Below are 22075 nucleotides of genomic sequence, written 5' to 3'. Positions count from 1 at the left end.
AAAAAAAAAACAAAAACAAAAAACAGTAAAACAAGCTGGGTGCAGTGGCTCATGCCTATAATCCCAGCACTTTGGGATGCCTAGGTGGGCAGATCACTTGAGCCCAGGAGTTTGAGACCAGCCTAGGCAACACAGTGAGAATGCATCTCTACAATTTTTTTTTTTTTAAATAGCCGAGTGTGGTGGTGGCACCTGTAGTCCCAGCTACTCAGTGGGGCTGAGGTGGGAGGACCGCTTGAGCCCGGGAGGCAGAGGCTGCAGTGAGCTGAGATCACACCACTGCACTCCAGCCTGAGCGACAGAGTGAGACTCTGTCTCAAAACAAACAAACAAAAAATACAACAATATACAAATTAAAAAACAATACAGTATAACAACTATTTATATAGCATTTACATTGTATTAGGTATTTTAAGTAATCTAGAGAAGAGTTAGAATATACAGGATATGTGTAGGTAAACATTATGCTACTTTATATATGGGACTCGAGCATCCTTGAATTTTGGTATCTTCAGGGGTCCTGGAACCACTCCCCTATGGATACCAAGGGACAATTCTATTTATTTATACTTGTGCCTGGAAAGGCCTATACCAAAGAGCTAACAATACTTTCTTAAATGGGATATGGGGGATTAGAATTGATTTTTCATTTTCTTCTTTATCCTCTTCTCTACACTTACTAAGTTTTTACAAGAATCACATAAAAATAAATAAATATATAAAGTGTTTAGAACAGTAGTACTACAAAGCAAGAACCATATAAATGTTTGCTGTTATTTTATAAATTTTAAATTACATAATTCTTTTGTAAGTATATCTATAAAAAGAAAAAAGACAGAAATAACATATATTAAAGACCTACACTGTATTTATCTCTGGTGAGTAGATTTGGGGTTATTTTAAATTTCTTCTATAACTTCTCTGTAGTTTCCAAAATTTCTACAACGAATGTTTATAATGAGCAGTTGGTAACTGGGAGGAAAATGCTCAAAGGGAGAAGGAACACAGGTATAAAAAGGGGGAAGTGAGAGGAAGGGCATGACTGTGTCTTGAGGGTGGCTTCCTAATTGCTGGGAAAGAAACCCCTCCTCCGAGCGCCTGGACGTGAAGCCTCATGCGAGGACCTTTACCGCCACCCCCAGGTGGAGGGCAGGCGGCTCTACCTGCTAAGGCTAGGATAGCAAAATGCCTGCCCCATCTCAACTGCAGTCCTGCTAATTGACCAACACCCCATCCCTCCTCCCCACAACTGAGTTCAAAATCCTACTCAGTAAGTCTTGGACAGCTGCTAGTAACACACTGGGCTAGGGCTGGCAGGATCCCAATTCTAAGGGTAATACAACCTGATCCTTCCTTTCCTCTCTTCTCCACTTGCAGGGGCTGGTGCTGAGGGGCAGGGACACTGAGGAGGACAGGCTTGCTTTGGGATACTGACCTAATAAACTCACACTGGGAAGCTCACTTTTGGTTAAGACAAAGGGAAATTTCCCAGTTGGCCCCTGGACTGTGGAAACCTCCCTTTAGAGAAGTGGGCTTGGGTCAGTTGTCTGAAAGATCTCACAGGAAGGCCAGGGACAGGGCATGGCATAACCAAGGGCAGGGCTGGGGAAACCCCAGACGGCCCTCTGCCCTCATGGCTGGGAACATAACTTTGGGGACTCAGAAAAGGGAAGGGAATGGCAGGAAGTGGCTTTTGGGAGTGGGGCTGAGTGCAGCTGGTCCTCGCTTGCTGGGGAGGGGCTGGGAGGGTAGGGGAGGCACTTACCGCTCCTGATGAGTGCTTTCCCCAAATGAAGCAATTCAACACGAAGCAGATGCCAAAAACCACACCAGGGTACAGAGTTGCCGTCTGAAGCAAGAGGGGCCGGGCTGAGGAGCAGCATCCAGGGAGCTCCCCAACCTGTCCCAGTGGGGCCCCCAGACCAGAAGCTCTTAAGCCCTCCTTGTCTTTCAGACTCAGCTCAAGCATCATTCCTTCCAGAAAGTATTCCCTGACCCTCAGACTGAGCAGGGATCTGTCCTATGCCCTCTCAGGTCCCTAAAACTGCCCCTTCTTGCTCTCATCCCAGTTTGTAATTACATATTTTGGCTACCTGATCAATATCCACCTATCCCCAAAAGACCGTGAGCTCCTTGGGAGGAGTGTGTCTACCTTGTTCTCTGATGTACTCTCATCACTGAGAACACGGTAACTACTCTGGCCGGGTGCGGTGGCTCAAGCCTGCAATCCCACACTTTGGGAGGCTGAGGTGGATGGATCACCTGAGGTCAGGAGTTTGAGACCAGCCTGGCCAACATGGCGAAACTCCAACTCTACTAAAAATACAAAAATTAGCTGGGTGTGGTGGCACACGCCTGTAGTCTCAGCTACTCAGGAGGCTGAGGCTGGAGAATTGCTTGAACCCAGGAGGCAAAGGTTGCAGTGAGGAGAGATCGCGCCATTGCACTTCAGCCTGGGCGATAGAGCGAGACTCCATCTCAAAAAAAGAAAAAAAGAAAGAACACGTTAACTACCCAATATATACATATATATGTAAATCTTTTTTTTTTTGGGGGGGGAAAAAATTACTTCCAGAATCGCTTGAGCTCAGGTGTTTGAGACCAGCCTGGGCAACATGGTGAAACCCTGTCTTTACAAAAAAGTAGCCAGGCGTGGTAGTACGCACCTGTGGTCCCAGCTACTTGAGAGGCTGAAACAGACGGATCGCTTGAGCCCGGGAGGCAGAGGTTGCAGTGAGCCGAGTCGTGCCACTGCACTCCAGCCTGGGTAATAGAGCGAGACTCTGTCTCACACACACAAAAAAACCCCAAAAACCAACTTTAACAAACCACGTACGTCTGGGCCCCAACCCAAACCGCCTAGAAGGATGGTGAAGCTCTGAGTCTTAGGGGTGGCAGATGCTGGGTTCCTATGTACCTTGTCTCACCTAATTCTCACTGCAAGTCTGGAAGGAAAGTCTACCATTATTCCTTTTAATGAGGACACTGAGGCCTGGCAATGTTAAAGACTCCCCCCACCTCCACGTCACCCAGTCTCCTGAAGGTGCAGCAGAGTTGTATAAACCCAGGCAGTCTGAACCCAGAGCCCATGCTCCTGACCTACTGCAGTGTATTCTAGCCAGTCAGAATCTCTTGGGTGGGGTCTAGGCACAGGGATTCTAGTCTAGTCAATGCCCAGAGTTAAAGTTGAGCCTTTTCCTTCTATTTTCTTCAGAGACAGGGTCTCACTCTGTCACCCAGGCTGGAGTGCAGTGGTGTAATCAGCTCACTGCAGCCTCAAACACCTGGGCTCAAGTGATCCTCCCACCTCACCTGCCTGATTAGCTAGGACTACAGGCACATGCCACCACATCCAAGTAATTTATTTTTTTGTAGAGACAGGGTCTCACTGTGTTGCCCAGGCTGATCTCAAACTCCTGGGCTCAAGTGATCTTCCTGTCTTGGCCTCTCAAGGGACGGGGATTACAGGCGCAAGCCACCACAACCGGCATGAACCTTCTTGCCACACTGATCACCAGGCCAGGGACTGCTGTGGCAGCCTGAGCTTCCAGGTGGGTCACTAACCACAATGACGAAGGCCCTCTGGAACCTGACGCTCAACCTCCATTGCCAGTTTCATCTTTGGCTCACAGCCCTGCACCCAACAACTGGTCACTGTTTCTGCACATTCCTGTCTCCGGGCCTTTTTGCATAGGTCATCAACACCTCAGAGGATCCATTTCCTGAGGGCTAACGCTGTACCAAGGTCCTTATGTGCAGTTAACCCTAGCTATCTTCATTGGAGAGATGGGGAAACTGAAGCTCGGAGGGCTGTTGAAAGTTACCAACCAATGAAAGAACAGAGCCAGACTGGGATCTAGGTCATTCTAGAACCTTAGGTCCCACTGCTGGCTGCATCCCTTCATCTGAAATCCTCCTCTCCAAGGCCCGGCTCAAAGGTCACTTCCTCCCTTCCTGTGTGTTCCTACATGACTCTGTTGTGTAGCACAGAATTCCTCATCTGCCTTCCTGGCTGAAATTTACTGACTGGTCACCGTGCTAGGTAGGAAAAAATGCTCCAGGGAGAAAGGCAGACCCCTATGTAGAAAACAACACACTCGCCCCTACTTAGCTCTGCCAAGTGCTACTTAGGTCTCATGAGGGCTCTAGGAGGTGGGGGAGGCAACAGCCTCTAGAGTACTGATGCAGGAGCTAAGACTTAAAGGATGAGGTGACACCAGCCAGGTGAGAAGTAAGGGTGGTGTGGTCCAGGCAGAGGGGATGGCACAGACAAGGCCGTAGGAGAGTACACCCACACTGCTGCGGGCTGTCGGAGATGACCACCTGTGGAAAGGCACCAGGTAAGGCTCAGAATCTTGCAGGGAGACCGTGAGAACCAAGTGAGAGGCAAAGATGTCTGAATCCTTGAAGATGCAGAGATGGGGGCGGGGGGGGGGGGGGGGGAATTCATGGAACATTTACATAACATTTGGTAGGAAGACCCTTAGCACTTGATGTCTGAGAAGGAATGAGGCACGAGGGAGGAGGAGGACAGGCAACTCCAGGTTTCTGGCTTGGGGGGCCTGGATGAATGATGGGCTCACTAGATGCAAGGGGTGGTTTGGGGGAAAAAGACTGGGTTTGGTGTGGGATCCACTGAGGGAAATCCTGGAGGGTATCCGGTGACCTCATCAAGGAAGAATCTTGCCAGGAGGCAGTGGTGGGTTTCACTCCTCTCTAGATCCCTGGCTCTTGGCATATGGTAGCCAGAGAAAAATGCTCAAATCATCAAGAATTCAGGAAATTGGCTGGGCATGGTGGTTCACGCCTGTAATCCCAGCACTTTGGGAGGCCGAGGTGGGCGGATCACCTAAGGTTGGGAATTCACGACCAGCCTGACCAACATGGAGAAACCCCGTCTCTACTAAAAGTACAAAATTAGCTGGGCGTAGTGGCGCAGGCCTGTAATCCCAGCTATTCGGGAGGCTGAGGCAGGAGAATAACTTGAAGCCGGGAGGTGGAGGTTGCAGTGAGCCGAGATCGCACCATTGCACTCCAGCCTGAGCAATAAGAGCAAAACTCTTAAAAACAAACACACACACACACACCAAAAAACAATTCAGGAAGCTTTCTTTGATCCTTCCAAAATAGTCACGGTCATAACTTTTCTTTACTGAGGCTTACTTTGTGCCAGAGGTGTGGCAGCCAGAGCTGACACAGCCTGAGCTCTCCTTGACCATTTGACAGCGGTGAGAATGGTTTCAGAATCCCGGGCCCAGAGACTTCTCTGAGTGTGGGCACTCAAGTCTGCCTAGTCCTCTAAGGGACTCACTCGCTCTGGGAGAAGGGGCTTGGGGCTCCCTAGGAGGTGAGGTCAATCTCCAGACCCCCTCTGGTTTCTATGGTCTTTTCTGCTGCCAAGAACTCGCCTTACCTCCAGGAGGCCAGAGAAGGGCAGGAGCCCTCACCAAGGAGAAATGCGGGCTGAAAAACGGGCTGACAGGAACTCAGGTCTGGCCTCTTCGGGAAAAACGGGCTGACAGGAACTCAGGTCTGGCCTCTTCGGGCTTAGGCAGACAATTCCCTCTTTAACTCAGGGTGTTCTCTCAGCTGCCCTCCTATTCTAAATCTTGTTATTCTGCATCCCCTATTTCTTCTCTTGCTTGAGCCATCAGACAATGTTGGCTAAAAATGACCTAAATTCAAATCCCTTATTTTACAGATGGGGCAGAGGAGGCCCTAGGAGGTTCTGCTGTGAGCCTGTGGGTAACAGCCTGGGATTCCTCCCCTGGACCTGTGCTCCTCCTGCTACGTCTTGCTGCTGCTCAGCTTCTGGCCCAAAATCCCCACCAGGGCCTGCCTACCTCCTCCTGAGGAGCCCAGGAAGAAGCTTCTCAGCTTCCCACCAAACATCAGAGAAGGTTTAGGATACTCACACAGAAGGCTCCTTTCTTCCACCGATGGCCTTTTAGAGTGCGGTACAGACGGCCAGCAGAAAATCCGCCAAACACCCTGTGGGAAAATGGCAGGGATCCACACCAAGGGGACCCATTAGCTGGCGTGGAAGAGGCCTGTGCCGCCCCTGGGCGCCCGCTCAGACACACCTACCCCATGAACATGAAGAGGAAGCAGGCTGTGGTCATGAGAGCTCCCCGGCTGGAGGGTGACAGCATCCCAAGCATGGCCACAACTGTGGAGGGAGGGAGGGAGGGAGGGAGGGCAGAGAAAGGCAGGGTGGCTGACCACCAGGCCCCCAGCCCCAGCCCCAGGCCCATCTTGGACAGGCTGACAGGAGGAGTCTGGGCAGATGAGGCTCCCCCTTCCTTGTCTTCTCAACAGCACAGTCCCCTGTCCTCTACAGGGGAAGACTGGGTCTTAGCTGGGGTTCAGAGGGGTGCAGCAGCTGCTGGGCCTTGACTGGTCAAATCTCAACTGCAGCTTCCAGTCCACAGAGCACTTGCAGTTAGTCAGGTGCTGGGCTGAGGGCACCACAAATGCCAGGTCTCTGAACCCACCTTACCAACTCTGCAGGGTGATTACTTTCCCCATTTCTCAAGTAAGGAAACTGAGGCTCACAGAGGTCAAGTGGCCTGTCCAAGGCCACAAAGCTTGAAGGCATGAGACTGAGATGTAAATCTAGACAGATGACTCCAAAGCTGTCTAAAATTACTATACATTAGTGGGGTTTTTGTTAAATAAAAAAAATACTTGATTTCAATCCTAATCCTGGTACTGACTTTGGACAGGTCACAGCCTCTGACTACAAAAGGAGGCTAAGCTCACAGCAGTGATATGTGGCCTCACTGATGGAGGGGACATGGTGGGCTCTGTAAACGGCTGTGAGGTGAATCACCAGTCCTGGGCTGGGGCTGGGGCTGTTGCTGAGATAGACGGCCCGTCTGGCCCAGAGATACTGACATGCCCACTTGGCACCAGGAGCTTGGTTCCCTTTCTCCACGGAGGGAAGCCCACCCTTCTCTCCTTGAGGCACCTGGAAGAGGGAGCCATGCCCCATGCCCGGCCCCGCTGGGCACACTCACAGATGACGATGAGGATCATACAGAAGAGCTGAATGCCTGAGCCCAGCAGGGAGCTGAGGATCATGGGGTACTGGGGGGGCCTGAAGACGTCGCCGTGCACCAGCTTCCACCCAGACTCCTCCATGGTGTCTTCCTGCAGAGAAGAGCCAGAGTGAGGCTGGTTGTTGAGGATGGAGGCAGCTCCTGCAGGGACCACCCCCAAGGTACAGCTGACACCCTCAGGTGTCAACCAGTGCTGCTATGACACAGGAGTGTAAATGATAGGAGAAAGTGCTTATCTGAAACTGTCACAAGAAAAGGAGGCCACAAACCTGATGCCTGGAGCTGCATAAAAGGAAAATCTCTTTAAATTTCACAAACCTCATTTGTGGGAATATAATGTAAATACCTCAACTCACTAAAATGTTAACTGTAATAGTTCTTGGGTGGTGAGATTTGGAATCAATTTATTTATTTTTTCTGATTATAAAAGAAATACATATTCTTACTTGTATAATAAAAAAAGTAAAAATAATTTGGTATGTAGGATGAAATTCAAATGAACAAAAACTAACACGTTTATTATAGAAAAATTTAAACAGAAAGATTAAAAAAAGACTAATACTCCCACTTAATAACACTGTTTTGATATAATTCCCTTAATCTTTTATATATAATGTGTATATGTATGTTTTAAACAATAACATTGGGATCACACTATGTACTTTGTTATTTTCTTTTTTTTTTTTTTTTTTTTTTTTTTTTTTTTGAGACGGAGTCTCGCTCTGCCGCCGGGGCTGGAGTGCAGTGGCCGGATCTCAGCTCACTGCAAGCTCCGCCTCCCGGGTTCATGCCATTCTCCTGCCTCAGCCTCCTGAGTAGCTGGGACTACAGGCGCCCGCCACCTCGCCCGGCTAGATTTTTGTATTTTTTGGTAGAGACGGGGTTTCACCGTGTTAGCCAGGATGGTCTCGATCTCCTGTCCTCGTGATCCGCCCATCTCGGCCTCCCAAAGTGCTGGGATTACAGGCTTGAGCCACCGCGCCCGGCCTACTTTGTTATTTTCAGTTGGTATTTGTGAACATTTCCTTAGGTCAATAAAAGCTCTTTGACATTGTATTTCAAAGCTGTAATATTTGTTTTTTTTTTTTTTCTTTTTTTTGAGACGGAGTCTTGCTCTGTGGCCCAGGCTAGAGTGCAGTGGCCAGGATCTCAGCTCACTGCAAGCTCGCCTCCCGGGTTTATGCCATTCTCCTGCTTCAGCCTCCGGAGTAGCTGGGACTACAGGCGCCCGCCACCTCGCCTGGCTAATTTTTTGTATTTTTTAGTAGAGACGGGGTTTCACCGTATTAGCCAGGATGGTCTCGATCTCCTGACCTTGTGATCCGCCCGTCTCGGCCTCCCAAAGTGCTGGGATTACAGGCTTGAGCCACCGCGCCCGGCCTCAAAGCTGTAATATTTCTACACCAAGTCTTGGTGTTTTGAATCTTGCCTTAGAAAAATTATAGAAGAATTGCCGTGCAAAGGAAGTTGCCTGTTTTAGTTCTTTTTTGTTTTTGTTGAGGCATGGTCTCCCTATGCTGCCCTGGCTGGTCTTGAACTCCTGGGCTCAAGCGATCCTCCTGCCTTGGCCTCCCAAAGTGCTGGGATTACAGGCATGAGCCACTATACTCAGCCTGTTTTATAGTTCTTGATATCCACTGCCAATCACTTTTCAGAAAGCTACCAACTTACACTTCCATGGGTGGTATGGAAAGGTGCTTGGCTCACGTTAACCTTGCCAATAATTAGTACTGTTAAAAAAAGAAAAAAAGTCTGTGCTAATATGATGGTCCAAAACGGTCTTCTCAAGATTGTTTGAATCTGCATTTTGTGGGGTTATTCCTGAGGTAAAAACAGTTTTCTCTTGCTTAGTGGGCATATTGCAGTGTCTTGCCTATAAATTTCCTGTTCATCATTACATTCGAAATTTTGGATTTTTTGGTTTTATTTATTTATTTATTTATGAGACAGAGTCTTGCTCTGTTGCCCAGGCTGTAGTACAGTGGTGTGATCTCGGCTCACTGCAACCACCAACTCCCAGGTTCAAGCGATCTCTGGCCTCAGTATCCTGAGTAGCTGGAACTACAGGTGCCCACCACCATGCTCAGCTAATTTTTGTATTTTAGTAGAGACGAGTTTTCACCATGTTGGTCAGGCTGGTCTTGAACTCCTAACCTCAAGTTATCTACTATCCCCAACCTAGTTTTGTTTTGTAGACAGAGTCTTACTTTGTTGCTCAGGCTGGAGTGCAGTGGCGTGTTCTTGGCTCATTGCAACCTCCGCCTCCCGGGTTCAAGTGATTCTCCTGCCTCTGCCTCCTGAGTAGCTGGGACTGCAGGTGCATGCCACCACACCCAGCTAATTTTTGTATTTTTATTAGAGATGAGGTTTTCCCAGCCAGGCTGGTCTTGAACTCCTGACCTCAGGTGATCCACCTGCCTTGGCCTCCCAAAGTACTGGAATTACAGGTGTGAGCCACCATGCCCGGCCCTGACCTAGTTTTTTTTAAACAAAGAGATTTTATATGAATTCTTTAAACTGTGCCACTTTTTTCAAGTTTGTTGCAGATATTGTTTTGCCATTGTGACCTTCTGTTTTGTTTATATATTTGGCATGCAGAATAGTTTTACAATTTTCAATGTCAAATGAATCAACTATTCTTTGTGATTTCTTCCACTGTTTTTATGCTTTAAAATTAGGCTGTCTCTATCACTTTTGGTGAATAAAACTTTTTTCCTTACTTTTTTAGTATTAAAAGTATACTAGGCCAGGCACGGTGGCTCATGCCTGTAATCCCAGTACTTTGGGAGGCTGAGGCAGGTGGATCATGAGGTCAGGAGACTGAGACCATCCTGGTCAACAGGGCAAAACCCCATCTTTACTAAAAAATACAAAAAATTAGCAGGGCGTGGTGGTGCGCGCCTGTAGTCTCAGCTATTCGGGAGGTTGAGGTGGGGGAATCATTTGAATCCAGGAGGTAGAGACTGCAATGAGCTGAGATCACGCCACTGCTCTCCAGCCTGGTGACAGAGACTCCATCTCAAAAAAAAAAGTATACTAAACTGTTTTAGTATGTTGAGGTTTCCTCTATGAATGATAATACACACACACACACACACACACACATACACACGGTCCTCCTCCCCTCCCCGTCCAACTTCATCCCTCCCCAGCCAAGACCTCGTACAATGTCATCCTCCTTGTTGTAGTTGGCAATGTCCTTCCGGAGGGTCCGAATGATAATCATGCTCAGGATACCTGAAACAGATGGGGTTGAGGATGAGGAGAAGTTGGCGCTGCCAGCAAGCCTATGCTCCATGCCCTCCTGGACATGATGTTTTACTGTGCGACAGCTGGCATGCACGGCTTGCTCCATTATGAAGTGGCTATGCAGTCACCTCAAGGCCTCTTCTTGGGGGAGCTCCACTCCAGCTATCAGGGGAGGAGATCACAGAGCGTGGAGGTGGGGAGGAAAGGGCTGCTGGGATGGGTAGGGGTATCCTGGGGAGAGGAGCATCCCAGCTGTTCCATGGCTTGGTCCTACCGACTTCTCAGCACATGTGTCGAAGGGCCACCTGTGGCTCCACCTGTGGCTATCTGCTGCTTCAGTTATGGCTCCTGGCCTCACTGTGTCCTCACTGGCATGCCTTTCTTCAGGCTCTCCTTTTTGCCCAGAAGGCCACGCCCTGCCCTGACTTCTACTCATGCTTCATGGCTCACCCTGGGCATCTTCACCTCCCAGCACCCTGAACAGTACAGAGCTACTCCTGGCCCCATTTGTACTTTCCTGTTTCTCTCTCTAGGCAGCACTGTAGTGTCAAGAGCATGGGCCATATGACCTTGAGTTCACTTAACATTTTCGGGCTTAGTTCACAGGGCTTCAGGGATTGAAATGTTTGGAAAGTGCTTAGTTCAGCAGCTGGCCCTATGGTAAATGTTTAATAAACAGTACTTAGCATTATCTGTGCTTCTCATATGATAGTGAAACCATCAGTGTCATTCTACTCCTGCCTACCATCCTCTCACCACCTGGTTTCTTGCCAAGCTTCTCTCACTGCAGGACCATGATCCTCACTGGCACAGACTTTCCCCAGGTCTCTGGATGGTGGCTCCTTCTCGTAAAGAAAGGTCTTCCCCAAAGAGCCTTCACACTTTCCTCAGCTATTGTGTATTTGGCCACCCTGTTGATCTGCTTCACAGAATGTATCACTATCTGGAATTCCACTACTTATTTGCTTTTTTGTTTCTCTCCCACCACTAGAACATATAGGCTCTGTGGGAGCAGAGCCTGGGTTGGCTTGTTCACACCATATTCCCAGCATCTGGCAAAGTGCCTGGCACAGAATGAGCAACAACAACATCTTGTTGAATGAATCAAGAACGTGTGCAGGCTCAGGTGTGTCTGTCCTCCATGAATGAGCTCTCCAGAGTTCCAGAGCTCTCTAGAGATTAGTCTTGTTCACCTACGTACACCTGATGCTTAGCAGAGCCCTGATGTCTGTTTTTGACCTACACCTGGCCCTGAGAACACCCTGGAAGTCCCCCATACATGATGTGATGTCTCAGTCCCTCAACCCCAACTCCCATCCCCTTTCCTTCAACCCACAGATCTCTCACCTGACAGGAAGAAGACGACAACAACAGAGTTAATGATAGAAAACCAGTGGATCTGGACGTCACTCATGGTTAGGTAAGTGTCCCAGCGAGAGGCCCATTTGATGTCACTTTCCTGGCAGGTAGGAGGAAGCACTTAGAGTCAGGCCTCCTGCTGGAGAACCTGACACAGACCAGAGCCCTCCTCCCCTGCCCATGAGCTCCAGCCCCTTCTCACCTCCCAGTGGACAGAGTAGGTGAAGTATAGCTGATTCTCCTTGGTGGGGTCAATTTCTTGGGGCGAGGAGTTGGTACCCTCAGGCAGAGTGCACGAACTCTTCTCATCTGCTTTGAGGTCTGAGAGAGACAGAGACTCAGTCTGTTCCTGTAGTAGCCAGTGCCACTGCCCAGGGGCTATTCCAGGGGCTGCCCTCAAGGCTGTCTGTTGCGGGGACCCAGCCTCTAAGGTCTGACTGGAGATTGGGAGCACGACGGGCAACAATGGATTTTATTTTTTATTTTTAAATCTTATTTTTTAGCCGGGCGCAGTGGCTCAAGCCTGTAATCCCAGCACTTTGGGAGGCCGAGATGGGCGGATCACGAGGTCAGGAGATCGAGACCATCCTGGCTAACATGGTGAAACCCCGTCTCTACTAAAAAAAAAAAATACAAAAACTAGCCGGGCGAGGTGGCGGGCGCCTGTAGTCCCAGCTACTCCGGAGGCTGAGGCAGGAGAATGGCGTAAACCCGGGAGGCGGAGCTTGCAGTGAGCTGAGATCCGGCCACTGCACTCCAGTCCGGGTGACAGAGCGAGACTCCGCCTCAAAAAAAAAAAAAATCTTATTTTTTTAGAGACAGAGTCTCGCTCTGTCACGTAGGCAATGGTACAATCATAGCTCACTGCAGCCTCAATCTCCCAGGCTCAAGGGATCCTTCTGCTTCAGCCTCCGGAGTAGCTGGAACTACAGGCGGATATCACCACACCTGGCTAATTTTTTTGTAGGGACAGGGTCCTGTTATGTTTCCCAGGCTGGTCTTGAACCCCTGGCCTGATGCAATCCTTCTGTCTTGGCCTCCTAAAGCACTGGGATCACAAGTGTGAGCCACCGTGCCTGGCCAACAATGGTTTTTGAAAATTATTCCCCAGAGCCCTGACTTTCCAAAGGTACTTAGGGGCTGCAGAGAGGCCTGTGCATGGGGGAAGGGAGGGGCCTGAGTTGGAGTTCCTCCCTGAGTCAGTGTTCCTTCACTCAATTCAAACATTCACCCACCATCCAGACAATCCCATTCAACATAAAACCTTGATCCATTCCATCATGCCTACTCATTTATTTAGTCTATCTCTAAAGTTCTGGCATTTTTGTAATAAATCATTCAGATGTATTCTCCATTCATTTGCTCATCTGTTCATCCTGTTATGCATCTACTCATTTAACCAACAACGTATAATAAGCACCAACTATGGGCCAGGTACTGTGCTGGGTGCTTAAGATAAAATGGTGAGCTGGGCGTGGTGCCTCACGCCTGTAATCCAAGCACTTTGGGAGGCTGAGGCGGGCGCATCATGAGGTCAGGAGTTTGAGACCAGCCTGGTTAACATTGTGAAATCCCATCTCTACGAAAAATACAAAAATCAGCCATGTCCGGTGGTGGGCGCCTGTAATCCTAGCTACTGGGGAGGCTGAGGCAGGAGAATCGCTTGAACCCTGGAGGCAGAGGTTGCAGTGAGCCGAGATCACGCCACTGCACTCCAGTCTGGGTGACAGAGCAAGACTCCGTTTTGGGGAAAAAACGAAAAAGATAAAATGGTGAGAAAAGGAGACAGGGCCGGGCGCAGTGGCTCACGCCTGTAATCCCAGCACTTTGGTAGGCCAAGGCAGGCGGATCACAAAGTCAGGAGATCGAGACCATTCTGGCTAACATGGTGAAATCCCGTCTCTACTAAAAATGCAAAAAATTAGCCGGGCGTGGCTACGGGCACCTGTAGTCCCAGCTGCTTGGGAGGCTAAGGCAGGAGAATGGCGTGAACCCAGGAGGCGGAGCTTGCAGTGAGCCGAGATCGCACTACTGTACTCCAGCCTGGGCGACTGAGAGACTCCGTCTCAAAAAAAAAAAAAAAAGGAGACAGGGAGACTCTAAGCTCGAAGAGCCACTGGGGGAGCAGGTGGCCTCAAAACCATCACATACACAAACGTAGAACCGCACTCGGGAAGCTCCCAGCAGCAGACGCGCTACAGAGCTCTTGAAGGGCAGGATCTATGTTTGGGACTTCTGGGTCTAATTTTGTTTGAACACTAAGTTCCACAGTGGAAAAAAAAGTCCAAATACCACCAAACGATGTCAAAAGGCTGGGCATGCTGCTTAATTGAAAAGCACACTGTGGTGATCAAGGGCCAAGAAGTGAGGCAAAGCCGGACCAGCTCCTATGAGGCCCATCAGTACTGTGCTGGGCTCTGAAACTCCTGCACACTTGCTGACCCTGGGCAAATTTCAGTTTATGCCAATCACTCACACAGAGGGAGAGGAACGAAGAAACCTGCTGCCTACGGGCTTTGTCGGTACCCTGGCCCCTTGTTCTCAACCCCCGGTGAGCTGGCTGGTTCTTGTGAGGAGGCCCAACAAAGCCCCAACTTGCTGTTTGGTCTTGGCCAAGTTACTAGCCCCTTTTGAGCCTCTAGTTCCTCATCTGTAATCACCACATACCTCCTGGGGTTGCTGGGAAGGGGTAAACTAGTAAGGTGTCCAACCCGTGACACTGCTGCTGTCAGCTGCCCCCCTACCCCACCTTCTCTGATGAGAATACCGTGATCCTACCTTGGCTGGGCCCACATGCCTCACCCGAGCCCATCAGCCAGCTCAGGAGGGAGAAGAGTGCGAAGACCCTGGGTGGAGAAGCCCAGGCCCATCCAGCCCTGCCCCTCCGGCCACACCTCCCCACTCACCCTCCAGCCTGATGCTCTGGGGAATCACCTCGAAGCGGACGACACGGTACGTGTGCTCCTGGTCCTCTTCCATGTCCTCCCGGTGGTAGTAAAGGATGAATGAGAGGTGGTTGTGCAGGTAGATCTGAAATGCAGCAACAGAAAGAGCACAACAGAACATCACTTAGGGATACTCTCTAGGTATTAGGGTCCTCGCCTCGCCCAGCATGCCTGGCTGTACCAACCTTCCTAAAACACTATTCTCAACACGCCCCTACTCAGAAGCTCTTCAAGGGCTCCCTGGGACTTATCAGACAAAAGCCCAATTCTCTCAGCCTGGCATTCAAGGCCTTCTATCCTCTGACCCTGACAGAACTGAGTGTAATCATCTAAGTCACATGAGTTCACCCAGCCTCCCCTGCGCCCACTGTCTCACGAACCAGTCCCTACCCTGCATTCCACTCCAACTAGAATGCCACTCCCAACTCCACTCAGCAAAAGCCGACCAATTTCTCATGGCCCACCTCCTCTGTGACAACCTGAGTGTAAAAGGAGCTCCCTCTGACCTCCCCTGCCATTAACAGCCAGTGAAAGGCAGCTGGGACTTGAGACCTAGAGCCTCCCACTGTCGGTTCTCTTCCCAATTAGGACAGATGCCCTTTGGCGACAGGGGCTGCACCTCAAAAGAAATGTTTTTGTCATTTATTCCCTAACTAATATCTTTCCATTTAGAAAGAAAGAGAAGAGAATCAGGGCTATAACAGGCCTATAACCATCACATTATTAGCTGAGTCTCCAGGGCTGTGCTGGCAAGTGCTCACATGGATGCGGTAATTTACCCCGCCACTGCTGCTGCATGTATTTTACAGCTAAGGAACCACAGGCTCAGGGTCACTCAGACAACTAGCAAGTGGGAGAGGCAGGATTCAAACCCAGGGAGCCTGCACGCTCTTGACCACTACGTAGCCCTCTCTCCTACATATTGATGAAGTTCCACATTTTTTTTTTATGTTGTTTTAATCTTAGGAAAATGGAACCTGACATCCTAAGAACTGTGCCTTCACCTCCCTGTAGCACCTCCCAGGGCCTTGCCTGGAGCACTCAGACCTCTGACAGACCATCATGCCCAGGGCACCTGGAGAAACCTGCTGTGGCCGAGCGCCACCTTTTCTGTGGCCCGGGACTCGTGAGGTGTGGCTCCCGGCCCTGTGAGCACGCCAAAGACACTCTACCTTGTTGACATCTGTGAAGCCGAGCCGGTAGCCGTGTTCAAACTGCACGTCTTTTTCCTTCTTCTTGTCATCGCTGTCTCGGTTGGAGTAGAGCTCCAGCCGGGTGGCCACAGGCAGGTTGTCAGCAATGCTGGAAAGCGAATGCCCCGCTCAGGTCTTCTCAACTGCCTCTCCCGTCAGTGCCCTCCCCTGTGTGAGCCTGAGGCAGCAGGGAGTAGAGGGCGACTTACAGGTGGACGTAGTAGTCTTCTGTGATCCGCTCAGCCACAAGTCGGCTCTGCTCCACTGTCAGGGTCACTGGCTTGTTGGACTGGCTGCAGAGAACTTCACACTTCTTCTCACTATTCATGAGAACCTGGAAAGGGGTGTTGACAATCCGGTCCCCTCTCAGCACCTCTCCTGCCATAAGAGAGACAGATCGAGCTCAGAGCTTCAGCCCTGAGGTTGCTGAGGTCAGCAGAGTCACAGAGACACAGGACTGCAGGACAAAAATGGGCTTCCAAGGACTTCAGCAGTGCCTCAGCCTGGCAGCCAATGCCCTTCCCCATCAGTTCACACCCAACTGGCCCAGCTAACCCCCACCTGCCACCCTCCTCCTTTGGGCTCTAGTGCTACCAGACCCCTTAGCACTCATCTAGCACCACATCCGTCTATGCCTCTGGGCCTCAGTCGCTTCCTTCTCCGGGAGTGCTGTTCCCTGCCCCATGCTCCTGGCCTCCCCAGGAAGCCCCGTTTTCATTTCATTCTCTCTGGGAAGCCCTTCCTAACCCCTCAGGACAAGCCCATCACTCCCTCCCCTGACTGCCCTCTGTGTGAGGGCGGCATTATGCAGTGGAGAGATGGCTCTGAGTCCCAGCTGCCTGCCTTAGCAGTCTTGGTACGTCACTCCACCTCACTGAGCCTCAATGTCCTCATCCGTAAAATGGGATAATAACAGTACCCACCTCACAGGGTTACAGTGAGAAATAAAGGAAGTCAATCCAATAAAGTAGCAGGCACAGAGTAGGCAGGCACCAAACGCTCTTTTACCATCAGCACTCGTTCCTATGTTAAGGATCTACTTTGCACAATGTGCTGATACAGTTGTGTTTCTGACTCCCCTACCTGACTATGAGCTCGTTACTGTTAGACTGTTTCCTATTTATCTCTGTGTCTTCAGTTCCTGGTTCCAGCAGGGAAGGGAGTGGGGTGAAACCCAGCACCTGAGATTTTTAGCCAAAACATCTTTTGACACAATGAAGTGGCACCCCTTGTGTGCCTTTTGCCTCAGAGTAACCTGCTGCCAGATGTCACCCTAACAGGCACTGAGCAGTTAGGGACTATCAAGCAAACCCCATGGTGCTTTCATGCTGAGCTGTTCAACAATTGATGGACAAGATGAAGACTAATTAACACCTCCACATGCACTTGGTCTCGCACTTTTCCTCCAGGGTGGATCTGCTCAATAGGGCACTCTCCCTAGTCATCTAGTCATTCATTCATCCATGAACATGTACTGGGTACTGGCTACCTGCCAGGCCCTAAAGATACAAAGTTGAATAGACGTACTCATAGAGTGCATGGCCTAGCAGGAAGATAGACTTTGCTGAATAATCAGCAAAATGAGAATATATAACTTGCTGTAGACACAAGGGAGTGGGTCTAGGACAGCTTCCCTGAGGAAGTGGTACTTGAAAGGAAGAGAGAAGTTAAAAATGGGGGAAGAATATTCCAGACAGGACAGCATGTGCAAAGGCCCCTTTGGGACAGGGGGAGGCACTGAACCTGAGAGGCCTGTGTGGCTGCAGTGTAGAAAGCTCAGATGAGCTGCAGAGATGGGCCAGTGCTAGACCACAGGGGCCTGTGGGACACACACAGTTTGATCTTGACCAGTTTGACCTAAAAAGCAACAAAATCCAATGAAGGTTTCTAACGGGTAGAGAAAGACGTTATCCGAGTCTGGTTCCAGAAAGATCACTCTGGCTGTTTTGTGAAGAAAACAGAGGATGCAAGGAACTGGCAGTGAGCGGTGGGGTGTGGGGGTGGTGGCAGCAGCGATGGCAGTCAGTCATGCATGAGCGACACTGGTGGCTGGAACAGGTGCTGGTGAGGATGGAGAAGAGTACACAGGAACTCCGAAGAGGTGAAATCCAGGGGAAGCATTGCTGACTGTAAAGAAGGCATGAGTGAGGGGTGGTGCATATTAGGAAGACTCTGAGGTTTCTACAACCAGGTTCTAGGTGGGAAAACAGGAAGAACAGCAAATTTACATCGAAGGCATTTTCAGTTTGGATATATCAAGTGGGCACTTAGATATCAAGATCTGACGCGCAGAGGAGAGGTCAGGGCACAGATGGAAGTCGGGGGTTATCGGCCCACAGATGGTAAATGGCAGGGCCACGAGCTACACTGCCGTAGGGGCCAGCACTCTGCTGTGCAAAGTAGCAGCCCTGGCAAGCGATGCTTCGAGTGTGGAGGAGGCACACAGGAGAGGGAGAGGGTGAGGAAGGGCCTGGATAAAGGCCTCACCTCTCCACGCTGTTTTGGAAGGCTGGCAATGCAGGTGAGCCTGCAAAACGCAGGGATGGACTGGCCAGTGAAGAGCGAGGACACAGTAAGACATATGCAGAGTCCACCACTGAAATGGCATTTTAAAGACAACAAGCTGAGGATCAGAGACCTGCTTGTGGTGATACAAGGGGGTGGTGGTAATGCTAAACCCCTGGCCTCTTTCCTCTATAACATTTCCTACTGCCCATTTTATCTCCTGTCAACAAGGATCTTGCTTGAGGAGAGAAAGAGCTACAGAAAGGAACAGGACGGCAGACCAAGCACAGTGGAATCGCTTCTTGGTATTTAAAAATTAAGTTTAAACCAAGAAAGGGGACATAATGGTCAGGAAATGGCTCATTTCTATTTCTTTTTTTGTTTTGTTTTTGAGACAGAGTCTTGCTCTGTTGCTCAGGCTGGAGTGTAATGGCGCGATCTCGGCTCACTGCAACCTCTGCCTCCTGGGTTCAAGCGATTGTCCTGCCTTAGCCTCCCAAGTAGCTGAGATTACAGGTGTGCACTACCACGCCCAGCTAATTTTTGTATTTTTAGTAGAGATTTACGAATTTTTTTCAATTTTGTATTTCAGTACATTGGCCAGGCTGGTCTTGAACTCTTGACCTCAGGTGATCCGCCTGCTTTGGCCTCCCAAAGTGCTGGGATTACAGGCATGAGGGAAATGGCTCATTTTATACACGGAAGTACTCCTTTTAATAATGAGCAGTAAGCCATGAATGTGGAGCCTCCCAGAGTCCGAGGTTCTATCCAGAACACCTGCCAAGGATCTCCATCAATGTGACACCATTAGCACAGCCCTCAGACAGCCCCATGGGCCTTTCTGGAGAAGGCAGCCTGGGACAACAGAAATAACTCTGGCTTTAGGGTTAAAAAAAACCTGAGTTTAAAAAATCTCAATTTCTCCACCTATTGGCCATGTGACCCTGAATAAGTCTTTCAAACCCTTGAGGACGCTGTTCCCTCTACTATGAAATACTCAGCTTACAGAGTTACTATCAGAATCACGGAAGCTGCTGTACAGCGTGGTACTTATGGGCATGGATTCTGGAGCCAGAGTTCCTGGAGTTCTGCCACTTACTAAGTGAGTGACTTTACCTCCTTGTGCCTCACTTCCCTTATTTATAACAAGGAGAGAGTAAGAGAATCTAACCCTTATTGTGAGAATTAATAAGTTAGAGTTGCTGTGAGAATTGAATAAGTTAAGGCACAGGAATGCTTACAACAGTGCCCAGCTCATAGGATGAGCCCTCTTGGTACTAATGATGACGATGAGGATGATGATGTAAATGGCTTACAATCCAATGGTCATGCAATTAAGGATGGTCTTGCTCCACTCAGGTAGGACACTAACACTTATCGAATGCTTACTATGTGTCAGGCACTGGGCTAGAAGCTGAGAAGAGAGGGGAACGTGAGACACAATCCCTCCAGTTAAAGAGCCCTTAGGCCATGAAGGCAGGCACTACAAAGACAGAATGAGATGCAATATGGCAGGATAACACTTGTATACAGAAATCTCCATTTCTATGAGGCAGGAACTTTCCCCAGCTTTAGGAAGATTTGGCAGAGGTTCAGAGAGGTTAAGGTCACCCAGGATCACATTAAGGGTGCGTAACTATAGAGCCTTGGGCTGCCAAAGGGTCCACAACAGCTCCCAGGAGAAGGGAGGTACAGTTGTGAGGGGCCTGACATCAGGACCCTGGAGCACCAAGTGGGTCAGGCTTCCCGGGGCTCTCCCGGGTGGCTGGAAGATGCCATGGTGTGGAGAGGAAAGCAGGGCTACGGCAGGCAGGCACTGGTCCACAGATGGTAAGTGGCAGGGCTACAAGCTGCACCACTGCAGTCGGTGGAGGCCAGCCCAGGCTCTGAAGCCAATCTCTGTTGAATGCTACAAGGCAAGACTTCGGCACAGCTGGTATTAGGGGAGACGGTGCTACCCAATTTTGGTTATACTGGCTCCAAGGCCTGCCTCCAACTGGTCCAGGACCCCCAATACCTGGCAGTAGATAAATTTGTCAGCTAGGGGTTCCAGAAACATCTGAGCCATGGGTAGCCCTGATGGAGAAGGCAGCCCTTTCAGGGGCCTGCTCAAGAACCAGTTCTCTCCTTTCTCCTTCCTAAGGTGTAAGAAAAGAAAGTCTCTTAAGTTCCTTGAGGTCAGGGAGAGCATCTTTCCATGCTTTTATCTCTAGGACCTAACACAGTCATAGAGGAAGCACTAATAACTGTGTCATGAATAGACACCTGTACACCTGAAATCCTGCCAAATGGAGAATTATTTAAATGAGAATAAAATGGCTACTAGTTATGGAATATTTGTGTCAGACACTGCACTGGGTGCCTCATATTATTTGACATGAGTGTTGCAGAGTTCAGCAAGAACTGTGGTGGCATCTCTGCTTGCATTCAGGGCAGAGGCACTCACTCTCCCTTTCCATTTAAAGCAGAGGAGCTGATGAAGCCACCAGAGAGGAGATATCTAGAAATCAAGAAGAGGAGGTGTAAGTAGAAGCCAAATGCTCCAAGTCTGAAGAATGACTGTGGATCCAAAACAAAGATCACTTTGGCTGTTTTGTGAAGAAAACAGAGGATGCCTTTGTCCACAGTATAAACAAAGACAAGTCACTTAACCTGCAAAATGGGAATAAACAGAGCAACTGTCTCCCCAGGACTGTTACGAGGTTTAAATAAGCTAACAGGTATGCAAACAATATAGACCAGTGTCTAGAATATAGCAAAGTTAACTGTTGTTATCATTATAAAAATCATGCTGGGTTCCCCCTGGGGACAAGTTGACAGCAGTGTGGGAGAAGAACTTACCCAGATTCTCTGCCTTGTAGGTTATCTTGCTGGGCTGGCAGAAGGGCAGTGAATAGTATTCATAAGGTAGCTGGGTTCGAGAGCTGGTAAGCTTCACAGCCTGATGGGAATCCAGCAGAAACCAAGATGACCAATAATCCTTCCTGGTACCCACCCATCTTTAGTACACTTGGTAATATTATCTAATAGGCAAATGAATTAGCAGAAATGACAGCATTATACTATATAATGTATTGCCCACAATTCTGAATTATTTCACATTTCATTCAATTTAGACTACATTACAGATTTAGTTGAAAATCACAATCAAATTCAATACACTGTGAGACTCTTGAACATGCTACTATCCCTTGGCACAGTAATTTCACTTTTGGGCATCTTTCCTAAAGAAATAACTCCAAATAAGGAAAACAAGCATTTTAGGAGCAACGAAGTTCACTCCTTATTTATAACCACAGTGATCTTCTTCCTTCAGCTCCTCGAGTCAGTCAAGCTCTCTCCTGCCTCAGGCTTTGACCCACTGCTCCTTTCTGCCCTACTGTGTGCTCGCCTGGCTTCTCCTCATATTCAGGTCTCAGCTCTCCCTTTGCCTCTGAGGCCTTCCTTCACCAGGGTATCTAAAGGAACTCCCCAATATCCACTGGACTGTCAGTCTTCAACTGTTTACTTCATAGCATGTCTGATAAAATGTTAATTAGTTTCCCTGGTTTTTTGAAAATCAGTTTCTCCCATTAGCATTTAAGATTTAAGCTCTATAAGGACAAGGACCACGTGTGCCTTGGCCACCTCTGTAACTCCAGTGCTTTAGAGCTAGGTACAAAGTAGGTACAAAGTGCTGAATGAGAGAAGAGAAGAGAGGAAAAATGAAAAACAACTTCAACTCAAAGCCCCTGCAATGGGAAACTGATCAATAAACCATGAT

General features: G+C 49.2%; 1 protein-coding gene across 5 annotated transcripts in view; it reads right to left on the bottom strand.

Moving 5' to 3' along the window:
* TM9SF4 (transmembrane 9 superfamily member 4) overlaps window positions 1-22075 on the bottom strand; it is a 57519-nt gene that overhangs the window by 10163 nt on the left and 25281 nt on the right. For 3 of the 5 annotated variants that reach the window (XM_023220404.2, XM_023220405.2, XM_023220406.2), the window contains exons 3-13: window positions 21154-21253; window positions 16017-16185; window positions 15787-15916; window positions 14576-14699; window positions 11872-11990; window positions 11658-11769; window positions 10228-10298; window positions 7020-7152; window positions 6088-6169; window positions 5916-5991; window positions 1766-1849 (exon numbers count right to left, since the gene is read on the bottom strand). In XM_023220404.2, coding sequence (XP_023076172.1) covers window positions 1766-1849; window positions 5916-5991; window positions 6088-6169; window positions 7020-7152; window positions 10228-10298; window positions 11658-11769; window positions 11872-11990; window positions 14576-14699; window positions 15787-15916; window positions 16017-16185; window positions 21154-21253 — 1200 coding nt within the window. The remainder of the gene's footprint in view (window positions 1-1765; window positions 1850-5915; window positions 5992-6087; window positions 6170-7019; window positions 7153-10227; window positions 10299-11657; window positions 11770-11871; window positions 11991-14575; window positions 14700-15786; window positions 15917-16016; window positions 16186-21153; window positions 21254-22075) is intronic. The other 2 variants (XM_023220407.1, XM_023220408.1) reach the window with 1 other exon arrangement.

The sequence above is a fragment of the Piliocolobus tephrosceles genome, chromosome 20 (assembly GCF_002776525.5).
Source record: "Piliocolobus tephrosceles isolate RC106 chromosome 20, ASM277652v3, whole genome shotgun sequence".
In the NCBI taxonomy this organism is placed as follows: Eukaryota; Metazoa; Chordata; class Mammalia; order Primates; family Cercopithecidae; genus Piliocolobus; species Piliocolobus tephrosceles.
Note: the sequence above shows the minus strand (reverse complement) of the source record. Positions and strands in the feature narration are given on the sequence as shown.